The sequence below is a fragment of the Hippopotamus amphibius genome, chromosome 2, assembly GCF_030028045.1.
Source record: "Hippopotamus amphibius kiboko isolate mHipAmp2 chromosome 2, mHipAmp2.hap2, whole genome shotgun sequence".
Classification (NCBI taxonomy): domain Eukaryota; kingdom Metazoa; phylum Chordata; class Mammalia; order Artiodactyla; family Hippopotamidae; genus Hippopotamus; species Hippopotamus amphibius.
The window spans coordinates 131,700,864-131,719,534 of record NC_080187.1 but is presented as its reverse complement, the minus strand read 5'-3'; the positions used below and the strand labels follow the sequence as shown (position 1 = coordinate 131,719,534).

Genomic DNA, 18,671 nt, shown 5'->3' with positions numbered 1-18,671 from the left:
AGTGCACCACAATGAAGAGTGGCCCCACTCACAGCAACTAGAGAAAGCACATGTGCAGCAATGAAGAGCCAGTGCAGCCAAACAAAACAAAACAAAACAAAACAAAACAAAACAAACAAAAAACAAAACAAAAAAACACCAAAAACAAACTTAAAAGCTTTTGCACAACATTGTCAAAATGAAAGACAATCTATTGAATGGGAGAAATATTTGCAAATGATCTGATTAATAAGGGGTTACTATCCAAGATATATAATCATCTCACATTACTCAATATCAAAAAACAAACAACTCAACTAAAAAATGGGCAGAAGGCCTGAACAGACATTTTTCCAAAGAAGACATACAGATGGCCAACAAGCACATGAAAAGATGCACAATATTACTAATCACCAGAAAAATGCATATCAAATACCCAGCGAGATATCACCTCACACCTGTCAGAATGGCTAGCATCAAAAAGACCACAAATAACAAGTGTTGGCAGGGATGCTGAGAATTTACACTAATGTTAAGAATGTAAATTTGTGCAGCCACTATGAAAAGCCGAATGGAGGTTCTTCAAAAAACTAAAAAGAGAACTACTATATGATCCAGAAATAATTCCACTCATATATCTGAAGAAAATAAAAATATACATGCATCCAATGTTCACAGCAGCATTATTTACCATAGCCAAGATTTGGAAGCAACCATCAACAGATGAATGTATAAGCAATATGTGGTATATATACACAGAATGATTAAAAATAAAAATAATATTTTTTAATCCATAAAAATAATAAAAAAGAATAAAATTATTTTTATAGTAATTATAAAATTATAATTACTATAAAAATAATAAAATTATAAATAATAAAAAAATACTTTTAAAATAATAAAAAATAAAAAATAATAAAATTCTGCCATATGCAACAACATGGATGGACCTAGAGGGTATTATGTTTAGTGAAATAAGTCAGACAGAGAAAGACAAATACTGTCTTATCACTTACATGTGGAATCTAAAAAAGTAAAAGAATCGAATGAATATAACAAAACAGAAACAGACTCAGAGATGTAGAGAACAAACTAGTGGTCACCAGCGGAGAGAGGGAAGAGGGCAGGAGTGAGATAGGGGTAGGGGATTAAGAGATACAAACGACTATGTGTCAAACAAATTAGCAACAAGGATATATTGTATAGCACAGAGAAGCATAGCCATTATTTTAAAATAACTTTAAATGGAGTATAATCTATAAAAATATTGAATCATTATGTTGTATACTTGAACCTAACAATATCCTAAATCAACTATACTTCAATAAAAAAACAAAAGGAATGAGGGACTGACACATAGTAGAACATGGATAAACCTCAAAAACATTATGCTGAGTGAAAGAAGCAAGATGCAAAATACCACATATTGTATGTTTCCATTTGTATTAAAAGTCCAGAAAAGGCAAATCTGTAGAGACAGCAAATTTATCATTGATTGCCTGGGCGAGGGATAGGAATGAAGAGTGCTTGCAAATGGGCATGGGGTATCTTTTTACAGTGATGGACATTTTCTAAAATTGGAATGTGGTGATAGTTATACAATTCTGTAAATTTTCTACAAAAAATCACTGAGTTATATCCTTAAAGTGAGTGAATTTTATAGTACGTAAGTCATACCTTACTAAAGCTGTTAAAAAATAGCTATGAAACCACCATGCAGTTTTGTATGTAATTCTGACTTTTAGACATCTTATAACTACAGGACTTTTATAAGATAGGGCAGCCCTGATTCTCAAAGACAATATGGCAGATGCTCCCAAAATTTTGAAAATCAATCTTAATACTCTGGCTCTATGAATAGATGGGTCACATGGCATTAGTGCATGACACCCAATAGGCCTCAATAAATGTTTACTGGATTAAACCATCTTTATAGTGTGACTTTTCCCCAAACATCATCTTCATGATAGATGAAACTCAGCTGATTAGGGCATTTTTTCCTTAACTTAAGAAAACTTAAATAAATGAAATGCCAATATCCCCAAGGGAAGAGCTGTTAAGAGCTTAGGTAGTCAGAATCAGTAAGGCTGTAATGAGGTAAGATACTAACTCCTACATGCTACAGACTCACTTGATACAGCAGGGGATGGAGATGGAGGTGGGAAGTGGGAATGTCTGATCCACAGTCTGTCAGAGACCCAGGCGGACCAAGGTTTAATTGTACATCAACACAGGAGTCATGGTAGACTAACAGAGATTGAAAAACTGTGCATGGGCTTTTCACCACCATTGCCTGTAAGTGCCACCACCTCACTTCTGCTGACATTTCATTTGCTCCCTAACTGCAAATAGGGCTAGATATCCAGGGGAGTAAACGGAATATTTGGTGAGAATTGCAGTCTGCCACATTTGTCATCAAGGGGCCTTGTCTCAGGATTCTTTTCCAGAGCTAGAGATAACCTCCTTCTGCATCTATCTGATTAAGAATTACTGATCAAGCATTTAGAATAGTAATATAGCTAATGGGAACCTGCTATATAGCACAGGGAGCTCAGCTTGGTGCTCTGTGATGACCTAGGTGGGTGGCATGGAGTGTGGGTGGGTTGGAGGGGGTGGGAGAAAGTCCAAGAGGGAGGGGATATATGTATACATATAGCTGATTCACTTCATTGTACAGCAGAAACTAACACAACATTGTAAAGCAATTATACTCCAATAAAAAAAAGAATTTAAAATAAAATGACCTTCAGATTTTGAAGCAAATTTTGAAGCAGGAGACAAATACCCTGCTTGGTATCCCTGAAGCACTTTCCTTTTTTGGGGGGAAGATGGTCCTTGATTCACCTTTTTTTTGCCCAACACTGAGGATATCATCTGGTACATGGTAGCAGCTCACTGAGGTATGGAATTGAGTTTTGTCTCAGAGAAACAGGTCAAGTGAAAGCCTACAGTCTGAGTATGAATATCTCCCATTTTCCTGTGGTATTCTTTAGTCACAATTTGTTTTGGTTGAATTCCTTCAATTCAGTTAAACAGAACCAAGAAACAGCTAAATTCTAAGGGAAAAGGAGCAAGAACTGATGCAATGTAAACAATCACTTTTACTGTTTCATTGCACCACAGCTATCATCTCATCTAATAAAATTTATATTTCTAGTGCAAAACAAAAAATAAGTTCAATGCTTAGAAGAATAGAAAGAAATGCATCAAGATTTATGTTATTCAACCATGTGAAGGTATTTGGAGAAAATGTCTTGCAAGGCTGCTACCAATCTGCACTCCATTATTTATAGTAGTTAAGCCCCTTAGCTTCTGGTCTCTGTTCTTGCAATGTCAGTTCTATCTTTTTCAAATATCACCTTTAAAACCCAGGACCAAATCCTTAACTCTGGCAACTTTGACTTTTCATGTAAGTTCTCGTGTTTTGTTTTGTTTTGTTTTTAAATTAAACCAAGGTCCCCAAATGAAACTTTTGCTGCGTCAGAGCTAATTACTGTTTATTCTTTAGGCTGCACATATTTGCTAACAACTCACCCACTACCTGGGATGACACCTCTTTCTTTCTTTTTATTTAATTAATTAATTAATTATATTTATTTTTGACTGTGTTGGGTCTTTGGTGCTGTGCACAGGCTTTCTTTAGTTTTGGCGAGCAGGGGCTATTCATTGTTGCGGTCCTTGGGCTTCTCATTGTGGTAGCTTCTCTTGTCACAGAGCACTGGCTCTAGGTGTGCATCCCTCAGCAGTTGCAGCATGCGGGCTCAGCAGTTGTCGTACACGGGCTTAGCTACTCCTCTGCATGTGGGATCTTCCTGGACCAGGGAGATCCTGCATTGGCAGGATGTCAACCCAAGTCCCCTGCATTGGCAGGCGGGTTCTTAACAACTGTGCCACCAGGGAAGTCCCTGGGATGCCATTTCTTTTCTTTTCTATCTACTCAAATTTTGCCCATTGCTCAAACCCAAAATGGGTCTTAACCTTACTGTGAATCTCCCTGAATACTTCTGCTCACACTGATCTGAGCACCTGAAGCACCTATGCTCTACAACAGTCATCTATGCAGCAAGAACTATCCAGAAGTCTTCATTTAAACTTTGAGTCTCTTTCTCCCAGCTAGAATATGAGCTTCTTGAGAGATTGTATTACTTTGTATCCCCATATATGGAGTAACAGAGGACCCTCCAGAAATATTTACTGCATACCTACTCTGAGTTAGGCCTTGTAGAGGTATAGATGTGCCACTACGTATGATATTTATTAGTTGAAATTATGTTTGAAGAATCTTTAGGATGCTATATTTTGGAATTTTACATTGGGCTGGTTTTTTTTTTTAAATGTTGCTATTTCAAATATGTTTTAATATACACTATCCTCATTTATCAGTATTTCCTGAACTTTTATATTTTAGTTTTAATGAAAATACCATTTTTGAAAATATAAATGCTGGATTTCATTTTTGAGAATTATCCTTACATTCATTACCTACTGATTCTGTTTCACATACCAATATTACCTTTTCCTTTGCCATTAGCAGATCTGTTCCCTGGATCTCCGAATCTACAAATATACACAAAACTTGGGTCCAAATATGATGATGATTTTCTTTTATATCTTTCAACAGCTGGATTGTCTAGGTATGTTAACATATAAGCAAAAATATTCATTTCCCGATACTTACAATAACATTACTGTGTTCCTCTAAATCCATAATAAAGCAACAACAAACCACAGCTTCTTGGAGTATAAAATAATCTATAATAAATATTATTACCTTCTTCCCTTTACCATTCAAAAATCCATTGCTAATCTGCAAATAATGTTCTTTCTAAAAACACCCTCTGAAAAATTTCTCTTCCTGCCACTCTTACATTATGCCAGCATTTTATCTGCTTTTCCTTTGACACTTACTCCTTTAAAACTAACAAAAAAAAAAAGAAAGAAAAAAAAAATCAGAAACGTTTAACTCTCACATCTCTCACTGTGTCGTAAAATCCTTTGTCAATTACCCTGTGTGCTTGAGAGGTTGTCCGTTTCTTTTTCGATCCAATTACACGGTTGTCTCCGCAGCCTGATTTACCAGTTTGGTCCACGCTGTTAACAGTTTGGTGATTCTTTGTACAGACTGAGAACAACGAAAACGTCTAAAGTAGGGCAATTCCAGACTAAATTGGAGAAGCCTTTTTCCGTAAAGCAATCTGGTACCTCACAAAATTCCAGGGCGAATGAATGATAGCGCATGCACCAATAGGGAGTGGAGAAGAGTACTTTGTCTAAGTTTGCAACCCAATCCTCGGGAGCCAGAGGAGGGAATTTTAAAATAGGGTTGTCCTTTTCTTGGAATTTTCTTAAAGTGGTATTGCTGCCTGTTGATGTTAAAGTTTGCCAAAGATTGCCAAATCACTAGTTTGTATTAGAGCATTTTCCCCCTCTTGTTTTGAGTGAGGCAAAACGTAAAATTGACACTTGACAGGTTTAGAGAATTTTTAAGAGTGGCCATAGGATAATATACTAACACAAAGAATCACATGGCTACTTATGTGTCAATTTCAAAGGGCAGAAATTATTTTAAGAGGATTAATTTTTCATGATCAAATACCAGATGTATTAATGCATTAAAAATTTTCATCTTTTAAGAAATGAAAACTAAGAGGCTAACATTGATTTCTTCTTCAAAATTGTTCTATCTATACTTAATCCTTTTCTGTATATGTGACTTCAATATTAGAAGCTAATCACATTATTTGGGTTGATCTTTTAAAATTATTTAATTAATTAATTTTATTGGCTGTGTTGGGTCTTTTTTTTTTGCTGTGCGTTGGCTTTCTTTTTAGTTGCCGTGAGTGGGAGCTACTCTTTGTTGTGGTGTGCGTTGCCGTGGCTTCTCTTGTTGTGGAGCACGGGCTCTAGGCGCGTGGGCTTCAGTAGTTGCAGCACATGGGCTCAATAGTTGTGGCTCACGGGCTCTAAAGCGCAGGCTCAGTAGTTGTGGCGCAGGGGCTTAGTTGCTTCACAGCATGTGGGATCTTCCTGGAGCAGGGATCGAACCCCTGGCCCCTGCATTGGCAGGCGGATTCTCAACCACTGCGCCACCTAGGAAGCCCTTGGGTTGATCTTTAATATCCTAAGATTTTTGTTTTGGCACAAACTGAAGTTTCCCTCATTTTAAGTCTAGCAAAAAAGTTCTAAGTACTACAAATTCTTGAGTATTTGGAAAACTGTATAAAAGATCTTAGTACGTGACATACACCATCCATATACTCCAGTAACTTCTGAAGACCAGGTTTACTAAATAGATAATTGGTATTTCATTATAACTCATACTTTGTTTTGAGACAGGCCTTATTTTTATTTAATAAGTCTGCTGTCTGGGTTATTTATCTCTAACAGTTATTACATAAACCAGCATAAATCTATTAAAGTCAGGATTGCTTGACAATGAACATCAAGCTTTTCAAAGAACAATAAATAACAGTAGCATCATGAGAAATTTTTTAAAAACTTCATTTCAGAATAAAAGTTGTCATATTAACAAGGAAGATACTTTAAAAAATACGTTTTTTCCTGTTCCCTAACAATGCTTGGATTTTTTTCTTCTTTTTTACCAGCATAAGTCTCTTCCTTTGATGACTCTTTTTGCTGACGGAGGAATTTGCGTCTTGAAGAATTATTTATTGATGGCCCACTCAGTCATGCTAGGAACTGCCAGAATATTTAACTTACGAAGTTATCGTCCTTTTAACGATCGTTTCTCACAGCAGACCTAAGGTATTTCGAGAGCAGAGTCTAGGTTCCTGCCTCAAGTTTGGAAGGAACCTGCCAGCGCGCAGTGACTTCTATACTGTGCTTAAGCTCGCTACTTGATCACGAACCTTGGCCATGTTACATAAACCCACCGGACCTCAGTTTTCCATCCGTCCAACGGGTATAATAATAGTCCCTGTGTCATCAGATTGCTGGGAGGGTTAAGTGAGTCAACCTATGCACAGATCTGAGAACGCTGTCTGGTACACAGGAAGCCACTGGGTGTTATTACTGTTGTAATTTCTCAAAGTATACGTTGAAATGAGAGGACGAGCGCGTCCCTGAATGTATGAGTGAAAGAAATGATCAGGTACTTAACGGCCTCTGAGAGTGCTGCCAGCAACATAACCCACTAAAACATCTGAGCACAAAGTCGACCCCAACAGCAAACCCCCTAAGCCGGAGCCGGAAGCGAGGACAGAGCCGAGGGCGGGGCCGTGTCCTTGGCCAATAGGCACGTCGCCTGGAAAACGAGCATCTCGTCCGACCTATCGTAAAACAGCGGGAACAGAGAGCATTATCGCGAGGTTCCGTCTTCCTGTCCTCGACTCTGCCTTCCCGCAAACCTCTGAAGAGAGGGTTCCGCCTCGCCCCGCCCCGCCCCTCGTCTCCTGCGCCCCGCCCCTCGTCTCCCGCGCCCCGCCCCGTCCCCGCCCGGCGCCCCGCCCTGCCCCGCCCCGCCCGCCGAGCCGCGGCTGGCTGTCCGGCGCCCCTGTTCCCGGGAGCGCTGGCTCCGCCCGCGGAGGTGAGTGTGGCGCTTCTCCGCCTCGGGTGGCTCACGTAGCAAGGCCCTCTGGCCTGGCCCTCGGCGCCCGGGCCGGGTGTGGCAGAAGTGTCGGGCCGCGGCGAGTGGACCCCGGCCCGAGCGGGCCTGTCCGGGCCTCGGGTCGCCGCAACCGCCGGGCCCTCCTCGCCCTCGGTGGTCGGAGCATCCCGGTACCGGGTCCGGGAAATTCGCTGCTTCCAAACTCGTAACGATCGGAGTGTGTGGTTAACTCGGGCGAAACGGCGTGTGTTTTGCCTCAGACTTTTCTGCCAGCCTTCTCAGTTCTGAGAACATAACCTTTAACAAGTGCTTTTAATGTACGTTTTTTAATTCTCTAATCTCCAGTGTTAGGAAATCGGAGTGGGTATTCCACGGAGTTAAGTGCGGAGGTCAATCTAAGGGACTCCTTTCTCTTAAAACACACCTGCTTAAAAACGTGTGGAATATTCTTAAGGCGGAAAGGTTTGTTTCCTTTGAATAATAATAGAGTGGGTTGGTGTTTACCTGTCAGAAGGCTGTTGTGCAGGTGCAGTTGTATACAGCTAATATTAAGTATATCATTTGCTTTTAATTGTAGGTAAGAGGTAGTGCAGGGAAAATGTGTAAGAAAATTATCCTGGTAAAGGCTGTATTGCCAATGAATGCATATTGGAAAACCGTGACCATTATTTATTATTGGCAGCTTTCAGATTTTATTTGTGTAGACTTCATCTCCCAAACTGCCTTCCTAGCAAAATGCATTTAACAGACTGTAATGACGTTTTAAAGCAGCCAATCCCACCCATCAGGATTCGGCAGGATTAAAAGGAAAACCGTCAGGTTATACTGTTTTCGCTTATTGGCTCTTCCCCTCGGGGAGTGTGGGTTTTGCTTTGTAGTCTTAAATCTGTATAAGCTTTGCCTACCACTTAAATAATAATAGGAAGAAGCACAGGCCCCATTGAAGCTTATAAAAGGCTGCATTGTAGAGAAGTGCACAGGCTTTGGAGTCATCCACCTGTGTTGGAATTCTAGTGAGTTACCCTCTGAGAAACTCAGTTTCCTCATCAATAAAATAGGCTAACTAATGTCTATTGCAGTGCAGAGTTTTAAGGATTGAGAGATCTTTATGGCACATAGCAAGCACTCAGTCTGTAGTATCTACAAGCCAACCTTAGATCAGAGATGAAAAAAAAAGGCTACCCTGAACATGTCCTACTTTCAGCCGCTCATCAGCTGTTTAAGGGCCTGCTTTGTGCCAGAGGCAGGTATACAAATGTAAAGAAAACAGCAAGATCTCTGCCCTCAGGAGCTTATGGTGCAGTCTCTTGGCTAGTTTGACAATAGACAGATACACCAATAAATATACAGATTATAAAATTGTGAGGAGTCCTACAAAGAAAAAGAATGGGGATGGGGAAGTGATTTTTACATTGAAACCTGAAGGGCTCTGGGACAGTGCTTTCAAGGCTAAGAGGAGAGCAGCAAGTGGTGTGAGGAGTTCAGCACTTCCAGGCACTAGCAAAGCCCGGGAGTTTGGTGAGAAGCCAGGGAGAGTGCTGCCAGGCTGGAGGAGTGGGTGGGGCCAGATGGTGAAGAGCCCTCAATATTTGGTAAGTTCAGTTTTCCTAAATAAACTTTTGAAGGGTTTATTTAGAATGCATGTGAGTAGGGAGTGAGTTTACCTGAGAAAGAGAGGGAGACATAGTTGGATTTACTTTTTTAGAGGCTCCCTGCTAAGTGATTGATGTATTGCAAAATGAGTAGAGTGGACACAGGGAGACAGTAATACCTATGGCCAGGCAGGAGATGCAGTTGCTTTCTGTTTTGGCAGATGGAGAGATGTGGATGGATTTGAGGTGTATTTTGCAGATGGAAACCGCAGGCCTTGTGATAGAGTGGAGGTGGTGGATGAATCTTGATGGGTGGGTGGAATCATTCATGACTTCCGGCTTTCCTGGTGCTAGGAAACACTGGGGAAGATTTGGATTGGTGATGAAAATCCAAAGCTCTTCTTTTTTGAATGTGTTAAGTTTCAGATGCTTGTGAGATAAACTGCTTCCAGTTTACTATTTCAATGAATAATTACCCAGAAAGCTTCCCTTTCCAAATACAATCATCTATGTTATTTCTAGCCTAGTTCCCCTTGCTCTACAGGGAGAGAATTAAGATGTGGAAAGGTTGAGTATCTTGTTCAAAGTCATGTAATACGTCTCATAAAAATAGGTGAGTGAGTATCTAGGGCAGGTATTGGACTCTCATGTTGCATTGGGGACATTATTGAATATTCCATATTCTCTGCCCTTTTATATAATAGCAAATACTTTCTCATTAGGAATTAGAGTTTGGAAATAATAGAAAATAACCAAAAAGTTACAAAACTCTGCTCATTGAAAGCTTATGTTACTACATTTTGTACTAACCTGGTATTCATTCCCAGTAAAAATAGTTTTTCTTAAGAAAAAACATTTTCCTTGAAAGGTGCTTTCCTTTGGAGAGTTTGACAAAGGGTGCCCAGAAAAACCAGAGTAGAATCTTTGAACAAAGCTTAACTTGTTTTTAGTGTTTTAGCATTTCTTTGGTATCCTGTGGAATCCTGTCAGTCTGTGTGTGTAAAGACTTCAGGCTTTGAAATCCACTGGACACACTTCCCCACCCAAAGGAAAAAAATCCTTATTCCCTTATGAGCTGTTTGACCTTGGACAAATTGTTGAAGCTCTGAGTTTCTTTCTTCTTATGGTAAATGATTGTGAAGTTTGTTTCTGCCCTATACATAGTTGATAAGATGACAAATGGTATTTCTCTTCCTACCCGTACCAGTTTGGAGCTAGAAGGGAATTTATCTGTTCTGGGTTCTGGCCTGTCCCCATTTTATATGTTAGGCAACTAAGACCCAGAGAGATTGTAATAGAAAAGTACAGGATTCTTATTTCCTAGTGCAGTATTTCTTCTTTCATTGAAATAATAAAGTAAAACTCTATGTTCCCAGGCTTATTTCTTTGGTACTTTTGATCATCTGCAAAGCTAAGAAGAAGGAAAGAGAAGAGAATAAAGAGATGAAAGAAAATATTAAAATATAGGACAATATTTAGATAGTAAGAAGTGAAGAAAATGAAGCTATAAGTGATCTAGTTATAGTTTATATTATAGACATTTAAATATTTTAAAAATATCTTAAGCTAAAGACAAAATGAGGCAGTTCAAGAAGGAAATGGGTTTGCCATGTCTGATTTTTAAGCTCTTTCTTTGGTTGCGTGTTGTGAAACTGGTCTTTGTTCTCTTAGATAAGGATTCCTATCTCAAGTTGAAGAACTACTAAGTAGTAAATATTGCTTAAGTAGTGAGAGTATTTTTATTAAATAGTTATTCATTTTAATCTCCTAAATATGTATAATTTAGTTGTTATGAAAGAAAATTATAGGAATTGATGTATAACTTTCTTTTTAATGTCTGCAAATAGCTGTGTATGCAACTGGTTTATTTGGCAACTTTTGTCAGTACCATAATTTTCAGTTTTTTGTTCTCTTTAGAAATGGACCAATTTTGACAAGATGTAGTGCTGCAGTGTGCCTGATGGAATATGTTCAGTCATGGCATCCGAACTTTGTAAGACGATCTCTGTGGCAAGGCTGGAAAAGCACAAGAATTTGTTCTTAAATTATAGGAATCTGCAGCATTTCCCGTTGGAGTTACTGAAAGATGAGGGACTACAGTACTTGGAGAGACTCTACATGAAAAGGAACTCCCTTACCACCTTGGTACAGTATTATATTGCATTTAAAAAAAAAGTCATTTATGATATGGTCCTGACCAAGATATATTTTATGTATCTTATGATATTCAGACCAAGATGTATATCCCCTCTCGTTGTATAAACAGGTAATAAAAGTACACACACACGGGGTTCTTATTAGGTGAGAATTCACTATCCAAGTTCCTGCAGTTAGGAAGTTGTGGGAGTTGTGTAGGAAAGCAAAATATTCACTAATATACTACTTATAAAATTAGTCCCACACACTATTACATGTAAGATAGATAATAAGGACCTGCTGTATAGCACAGGGAACTCTACTCAATATTCTGTGATAACCTGTAAGAAAAGAATCTGAAAAAGAATGAATATATGTATATGTACAACTGAATCATTTTACTATACACCTGAAACTAGCGCAACATTGTAAACCAGCTATACATTCAGACACCCCTCTTCACTTAGCTTTGCATCTCTCTGGGCCTGTACTTTCTTTGTGTGTTAAGATTCCTAGATGATTTTTGGATGTTACAGTACCCAACAGATCAGTTAAAAAGTAAAGAAGAGAAAGGCCAACAAGGATAACTTGGTTTAAAGGTATTTAAAAAGAGAATGATTTGCAGATTAAAATATTAAGATGGGCATTAGGAGGCTTGATGTAGCCTTTGAGTGTTTTGAAAAAACCCCAAAACCAAAAACCAAAAAACCTTCTTTATGATTGTGCTGTGAAAATCAAATGACTGTGAATTGAGCGCTCATCCAATTTGTGGGAAAAATTTTTGCCACAAAATCCAACATTTGATTCACTCTTTTTATGTTCTAAGAATAAGCAGATAGTTATCGTTATAACCCAAATTTTATGAGATTAAGAGAAACTAAAATATTTTTCAAGAGAATGTCCCTGTCAGACTTATTCCCACTATTATGATATTTGATCTCTTATTTTAAATGGATTTGCTTTATGTGGCCTTTTCTGATTATCACTGAACTTCATTTAAGTCTTACACTTTGAATTCTAGTTCTTATTCATTTTAGATGATTTATGAAGTCTTGTTCTTTGAGAACGGACCCATTCTTCATTCCCTTCTCTGAAAGTATCTGAATATCTGAAAATATATCTTACTGGCTTCATACATATGGAGTGTTTTTCTGGAAAAGTTTTAGTTGATCTGTGTAAAAACTTACAATGTGTAGAAAGCATTATAAAATTCATTTATCTTTGTGGTGTCTGAAAGTATGTACAAATATATCTTTCATTTTTAGTGTTTGGCATGTTGATGTATATGCTGTTTTGTATACCTAGTTAGATTTTTTTTAGTTAGATTTTTTCAGTTTTCAAACTTTAATAATCTATATACAGTTATATTAGTCCTTTTTGCAAGATCGTCATTGCATGAGGTGAAATTGTATTTACCTAGTGTTTTCCCCCTCTTTGGAGAAGAAGTAGTGTAAGAAGTGATTTGTCAAGGATTATAGCCCGGATTTTCTCATGTTTGTTGTTGATGTACAAAGAAAAGGTTGTGAGTGGATTACTTCTAAGTGGTCAGTCATAGTCCACTGGGGTAGAAGAAATTGCTTACAAAAGTTACAATAAACTTTTGGTTTTGTGGCCATTTCTCGGCTGCAGTTTTCTATTTATGAAAATATTTACGATATTCTATTATTACTGTACAGTATTTTCTGCTGTACAGTTTTAACTGATAGAATGCTTCCCGAGCACACATTTCAAGTTCATGCTTTGCCTCCTTCTTATTCGTTGAGGATTAAATTGTTGCGTATGTTTATAATGATAGGTGTATGTATTTCACTTTAATGCTTTCTCTCAGCTGGAACATTTGAATCTTGTAGTGTGTCAAAGAGCTTTTTAAACTGTAAAGTGCCATATAGATATCAGGATGGTGGGAATGGTAGCAACCACACCATTCCCTGACTCTCCTGAGTATAGGACAGCTTACGTCCATCCAGTATAGTCTGAGAATGGCTTACTGCACAGGTTTTGAGAGCAGATGCAATAGTACTTGCCCTTGAGTGGTCCAGACGAGTGACTTCAGGCTTTTAGAATGTTTGCTGGTGTTATTGATAAAGTGTATATTTCCTATAGAAATAATAGAGGGTTAGTATGTAAAATTTGACTTATAACTGCACTACTGTCCAAAAGAAAAAAACACATTATTGGAAGCAGATAACATCCCAAACACATTATGAGTTAATTGGCCTTTTTTTTTTTTAAAGAAGCTTGGGAAGCTGCCAGTCATTTCCATTTCCACATTGTTTTATTATTTTTTTTATTAACACTGTTTTGTTGTGTTTAAATGTCTTCTCACCATTCTCTTTCTCCCTTCTTCATATGAAGCATCTTGGTGAGAATGCCTGACTTCTTTCCTTCCTTTTTCCCTTCAAGTTGCTCAGTATCGCAGTGTGGTTTATACTTGTAGGATGATTGTATTCAAATGCTCAGAACTTAGGGAATGCCCATATTAAAACTAAAGTACAGGGAAGAACCTTTTTTATATACAAAAGAATAAACTTTCATATTTTACATACAAAAGGGATATGTGCCCTTCTAGCAACCAACATAGAAGAATATATGGAAAGTAGTAGTTTCTCTTTCTATTCATCCAGTTCTGTGCTTTAGAATAACCAGTGTTAATAGTTTGGTTGTGTCCTTCCACTCCTTGTTTGTGTTTCTGTAATTATGTACTCTCTGTTTTTTCCCTTTTTAAACCACAAAAGAGAATCACACTGTATATATTTCTCTGCAGATTTCTTTCTTCATTCTCATTCCACTAACTTCTAGGCCAAGAATATACATACATCCTTGTATTTAGGATCAAGTCTCAAAAGTAGCATTGCGGGGTCAAAGGTAGGCACATTTTACTTCTTAAAGTACTTTTTAGCAGTATTTCAATTATACAATATTACCATTTATTTCTATAACTGAAAAATCTTAAAACTTTTTTTTAATATAATGTGAATAAGTTACATAGGAATTCAGTTATGTAATTAATAGGTGAATAAGAAGTAGTTAGGAGACATTATGATTTTGGTTCCTAACATCTTAGAAAATGTTTTAAAGAATTTTTCTGTAATTATTTTAAATGCAGTTCAAGAATTATTAAGTCTCTGATCGTTGTGGTAGTTTGAAGTTAGAGAACAGGAAATATAGGTTCTGTGCTTGTTATGTGGTAGGCATCCACATCGTTGTTGAATGAATAAATAAATGAATATAAAGTAGAAAAGCATAAGGACTATAGTACAGGTATAACAGTTTCAGACTGAGAGTCTTTGAAGGCAGGGACTCTGTCTTAAATTCTGTATCCCCAGTGCCTGGCCTACTGCCTAGCATTTGTAGGACACATAATCTAATTCTATGTAGCAGGATTGTAAAAGATTTTTTAAGGAAGGTGCTATTTGCATTGACCCTAAAGAATGACTTTAACAGGAAGGAGCTTGGGAGGAAAACTATCATTCACTCATTCAACATGTATTTATTGAGTTCTTACTGAGTATCCCGTACTCTTCAAGGCACTAGCAATAGATACGTCATGGAACAAATTCTTACTCTTGTGGAATTTTGGTTTCTTGACATCCCAAGCTGAAGAAAAAAAATATGAACTGGGATTCAGTGGCAAAAAGTTAGGATCAATATTTATCCAAAGATTTTAGTGACAAAGTGATGATGACATGGTGGTGACTATGGTAGAAGCTCTGGAGAGTAGAATGCAAGTTTGAGGGGTTAATTGGTGAGAAGGAGATGAAAAAATAGATAACAAGGTAGATGGGTCTTCAGGCTTGGTTTTGATATGGAAAAGCAGGCAGAGCTGGAGGGGTCTAGACAAAAAAGGAGAATTTTTTTCTTCTTTTTCCTTTTCTCTTTTCTTTCCTCTTTACCCCTCTTTCCTGTGAGAAAAGAGTTGAGCCTGTGTAAAGCTGATGGGAAATCTCCATTAGAGAGGAGTTGAAGATACGGAAATAGGGGAATAATGAAAAGTTCCAGATTCCTAAGAAGGTAGGCAAGGATGGGCTCCAGAGTGCAACTGGAGGGAATGACTGTAGAAATAGTATCCCTTCCTCCTTTAACAAAAGAGGGGAAGGATAGGTGCAAAGGAAGATACAGATTATGGTGGAGAGGGTTCTTGTCTGATGTCTGCCAGGCAAGGCCAGCTGCTTAGGGAGTGAAGATTGTGGAGAGTGCAGGTTTGAAAATATCGTTGTGAAGAGTCCCAGCAGTTTGGTTAGAGAAAGGTAATAGAATCATTGGCATTATTCAATAAACAGTTGATGGCTAGGCTTATAGTGGGACCATTTGCTTATTTTCTCCTGCAGTTCTCAGCTGTCTGAGGTATGAAGAAGTTGGGATGTTGCATTTATGCAGGCTTAGGTTTTTGCCAGGTCCAGAGGGACTAAGGAGCTTTAGGATTTTGGCAAGAGTGATTAAAATGATGGGACATGAAGTCTGAGCTGGATTGGAAGTAAAGAGAGAAAGAAGTGAGTGAATAGGGAAAATGGGAAGGGTCCAAAGGATCTGTTGATGTTGAAGACTTACACTGGGCATGATTGAGTAAGAAACCTGGGAGGATGGGATATTGTGGGTGTGAGAGAGACATTAGCCATGGGGAAGTTTCAGATGGTAACAGGATATGCGTGTTCAGGCTGGAGGGGGCTGAGATAGAGTCTGCCTTGTCCCCTTGCACCCCAGTCCCTGCACTCCCTCCCCCCAAGTAGCTGTGATCTTTCTAAGAGTTAGAGAGGAATATAGCATGGAAGCAGGAATTATCAGTGGAAGCATTTGAGGTCTGCAGTCCAAGGAAGAGAGTGTTCCATGATTTGGTAGCAAAACTTAGTAGTAGGAAGTAATAGACCCAGATCCTCTGTGCTTTATGTCTTTGGACCTCACTTCCTTCGTTTATAAAATAGAAGGCTGCAGGCGACTTGCAGGGGAAAAAAAAAACTCAACCTGGAAGCAAAACCACTCAGTGGGTTTGCCAGCTTCTCTTAATGAGTGTAATAGGCAGGAGGCCTTTGTGGGGATGTGGAAGAGTGACCTCCCCAAGTACTGATGGGGCTCTCACCTGTGGCCAGTTTTATTTATAAAGATGAATGGTTAAGAAAGCGGCATCTAAATTTTAGTGAAAGAGGGGAGTTTGGCTTATGGCTAAGAACAATAAAAGTAGCTGGATGCTGATCAAGCAATTAATCTATGCAACAGGAGAGAACTTAGAAATGATATCCTTCTGAGATTGAAGGGAAGAAGAGGTATGTCCATCACAATCTTGAATTGGGGCGGGGGTGGATGAGGTGCAGATGTTATTTATTTCCTACTGGCCCAGAAGAGAACATTCCCGACCTTCCCCCATCAAATATTTCTTTTCTTTTCCTTTCTTTTTTTTTTTTGGCTGCATTGGATCTTGGTTGCAGCACACGGGATCGTCATTGAGGCATGCGGGATCTTTCATTGAGGCACGTGAGCTCAATAGTTGTGACTCAGGCTTGGTTGCCCCACAGCATGTGGGATCTTAGTTCCCCGACCAGAGATTGAACCCACATCCCCTGCATTGGAAGGCGAATTCTTTACCACTGGACCACCAGAGGAGTCCCTCCCCCATCAAGTATGATGAAGCAAATCACAAAAGAATACAGATAGTCAAAACACAAAAAGATGTTTAACTTTCAATAGGAGAAGTGATAAAGCATTGATCATCCTTACCTAGTAGAATGGAAAAGATTAATACATGGTGTTGAAGATTATCAGTGCCCTGTGTTGAAGACAATAGAGAGAAGATGCTCTCACACACTATTGGAGGGAGTGGAAATTGACCCAGTATTTTTGGTGGGTGGTTGGACCATATCTAGCAGAATTTTACATGCACATATGTTTGAATCAGCATTTTCACTTGCAAGGATTTACCCAACAGAAAAAATAGTCACGTGAGCAAGGATACTCATCACAACATTGTATATGATGAAAAATTGTGAAAACGTTAAGTGTTCATCAATATGGGATATGTTAAAATCTGGTAGCAGCTACCATCGTTTGAGTCTTTACTAAGTGCCAAGCACTAAGTGATTTATGTGTATTAATCTAATTAATCTGCAAGACAATCCTATGAGATAGGCACTATTATTCGTACTTTATAGACAAATAAACTAAGGCATAAAAAAGAATATATCAAACTTAATAGTGATTATGGCTGTGGAAGAGGGGAGGGCACAGGTGAGGGGTGGGAGCTGGAATAAACAGAGCCTTACATTTAAGTGTTTATAGTAAAAGGGAAAGGTCCTACTACTAAGTTTGGTTTATATTCTTTTCAGTAGATATTTATGATTTTTATAATTAAAAATCAAAATAAGATTGTTGGAATTTAGTGCAAGATCTTACCCAGCTCTCAAATTTTATTAGTCAGTGAATCTGAACATTTTGATTTACAGTGGCCATGATGCCCGCGTTTAATGCTCCTTGCAGCAGTGGCTGGGTTGAGGGTGAAAAGGGTCGATGACTGAGAAGTCACATAGCTACACACTCTGCCCACTTTGAATTTGGCAAGAGTAGAATCTGGATCAAATGAACATCAGAACACCTTGAAGGGAAAAACAATAAGTTAAAGAGATGGTAAAAGAAAGAGCCCCATGCAGTCAGGTGTGCCAGAAGAAGTAGGGAGAGGGAATGGTTTTGTTTTTGTTTGATTTGTTCATTTTGAATTCCAGCACAGAGGCTTCTTGTTTTTCCCTAATCTGTCGGACCCTTGCAGCTTCCGCTGCTGCTAGGGTGCAGGGCCTCCATAATCACTGTGAGTGCTCTGTTCTCAAGTTAGCACTGTGTAAAAGCATCTTAAGTTATTTCTTAAATTGAATGTGTGGAAACGAGTATGTCAAATGTAAAGCATTCTGATGCCCTGTGTATGTTTTAATGCTTATGTATAACATATGCTGTAGTCCTGCAAGACATTCATTACAAACGTACCTCGTCTCAGTAATACTCCTGTGCCTGCAAAGTGTGAGTTTTGTTATACATCAGAGGTGTTTTTCCTATTGAATTTTCAGGTTTAAGTAGTTTTTCCTCTCATTGTAACTGGTTGGTTGATAGTAGCTCCTTGTCAAATAGTTGACAAACTATTTGAAATAGCTTGGAAAATGAATGTCTGGCCTATAATTTATTCTATTGAATCATAGAATTTCAAAGCTTTATACATAATTTAGGCAGTTTTTCTTTTTGAGGTAAGTAAGCTTAGAAGAGATTAATAAGTAGATCTAAAGTCATTTTATGGTCAGTTAGAGCAAAAAGCAGGTCTTCTAATTTGTAGTCCAGTCAGTCTTGCTTTTTAATTCTGCAGGTATTTATCGATAACCTGTTTCTAGCCTAACACTATGTAGTTAAAATTTAATCACATTTATCCA

General features: G+C 38.3%; 2 protein-coding genes across 7 annotated transcripts in view; one reads left to right on the top strand and one right to left on the bottom strand.

Moving 5' to 3' along the window:
• Positions 1-5,187, bottom strand: part of TTC23 (tetratricopeptide repeat domain 23) — a 104,039-nt gene extending 98,852 nt beyond the window's left edge. Inside the window, exons 1-2 of one of the 3 annotated variants that reach the window (XM_057724539.1) lie at positions 4,986-5,187; positions 4,484-4,536 (exon numbers count right to left, since the gene is read on the bottom strand). The gene's annotated coding sequence lies outside the window, so the exon portion shown is untranslated. The remainder of the gene's footprint in view (positions 1-4,483; positions 4,537-4,985) is intronic. The other 2 variants (XM_057724536.1, XM_057724537.1) reach the window with 2 other exon arrangements.
• Positions 5,188-7,453: 2,266 nt separating this feature from the next.
• LRRC28 (leucine rich repeat containing 28) overlaps positions 7,454-18,671 on the top strand; it is a 172,549-nt gene continuing 161,331 nt past the window's right edge. The window contains exons 1-2 of one of the 4 annotated variants that reach the window (XM_057721440.1): positions 7,454-7,525; positions 11,056-11,283. In XM_057721440.1, coding sequence (XP_057577423.1) covers positions 11,116-11,283 — 168 coding nt within the window. In that variant the 5' untranslated portion in view covers positions 7,454-7,525; positions 11,056-11,115. Of the gene's footprint in view, positions 7,526-7,549; positions 7,864-11,055; positions 11,284-18,671 lie in introns of those variants that run through there. The other 3 variants (XM_057721441.1, XM_057721442.1, XM_057721439.1) reach the window with 3 other exon arrangements.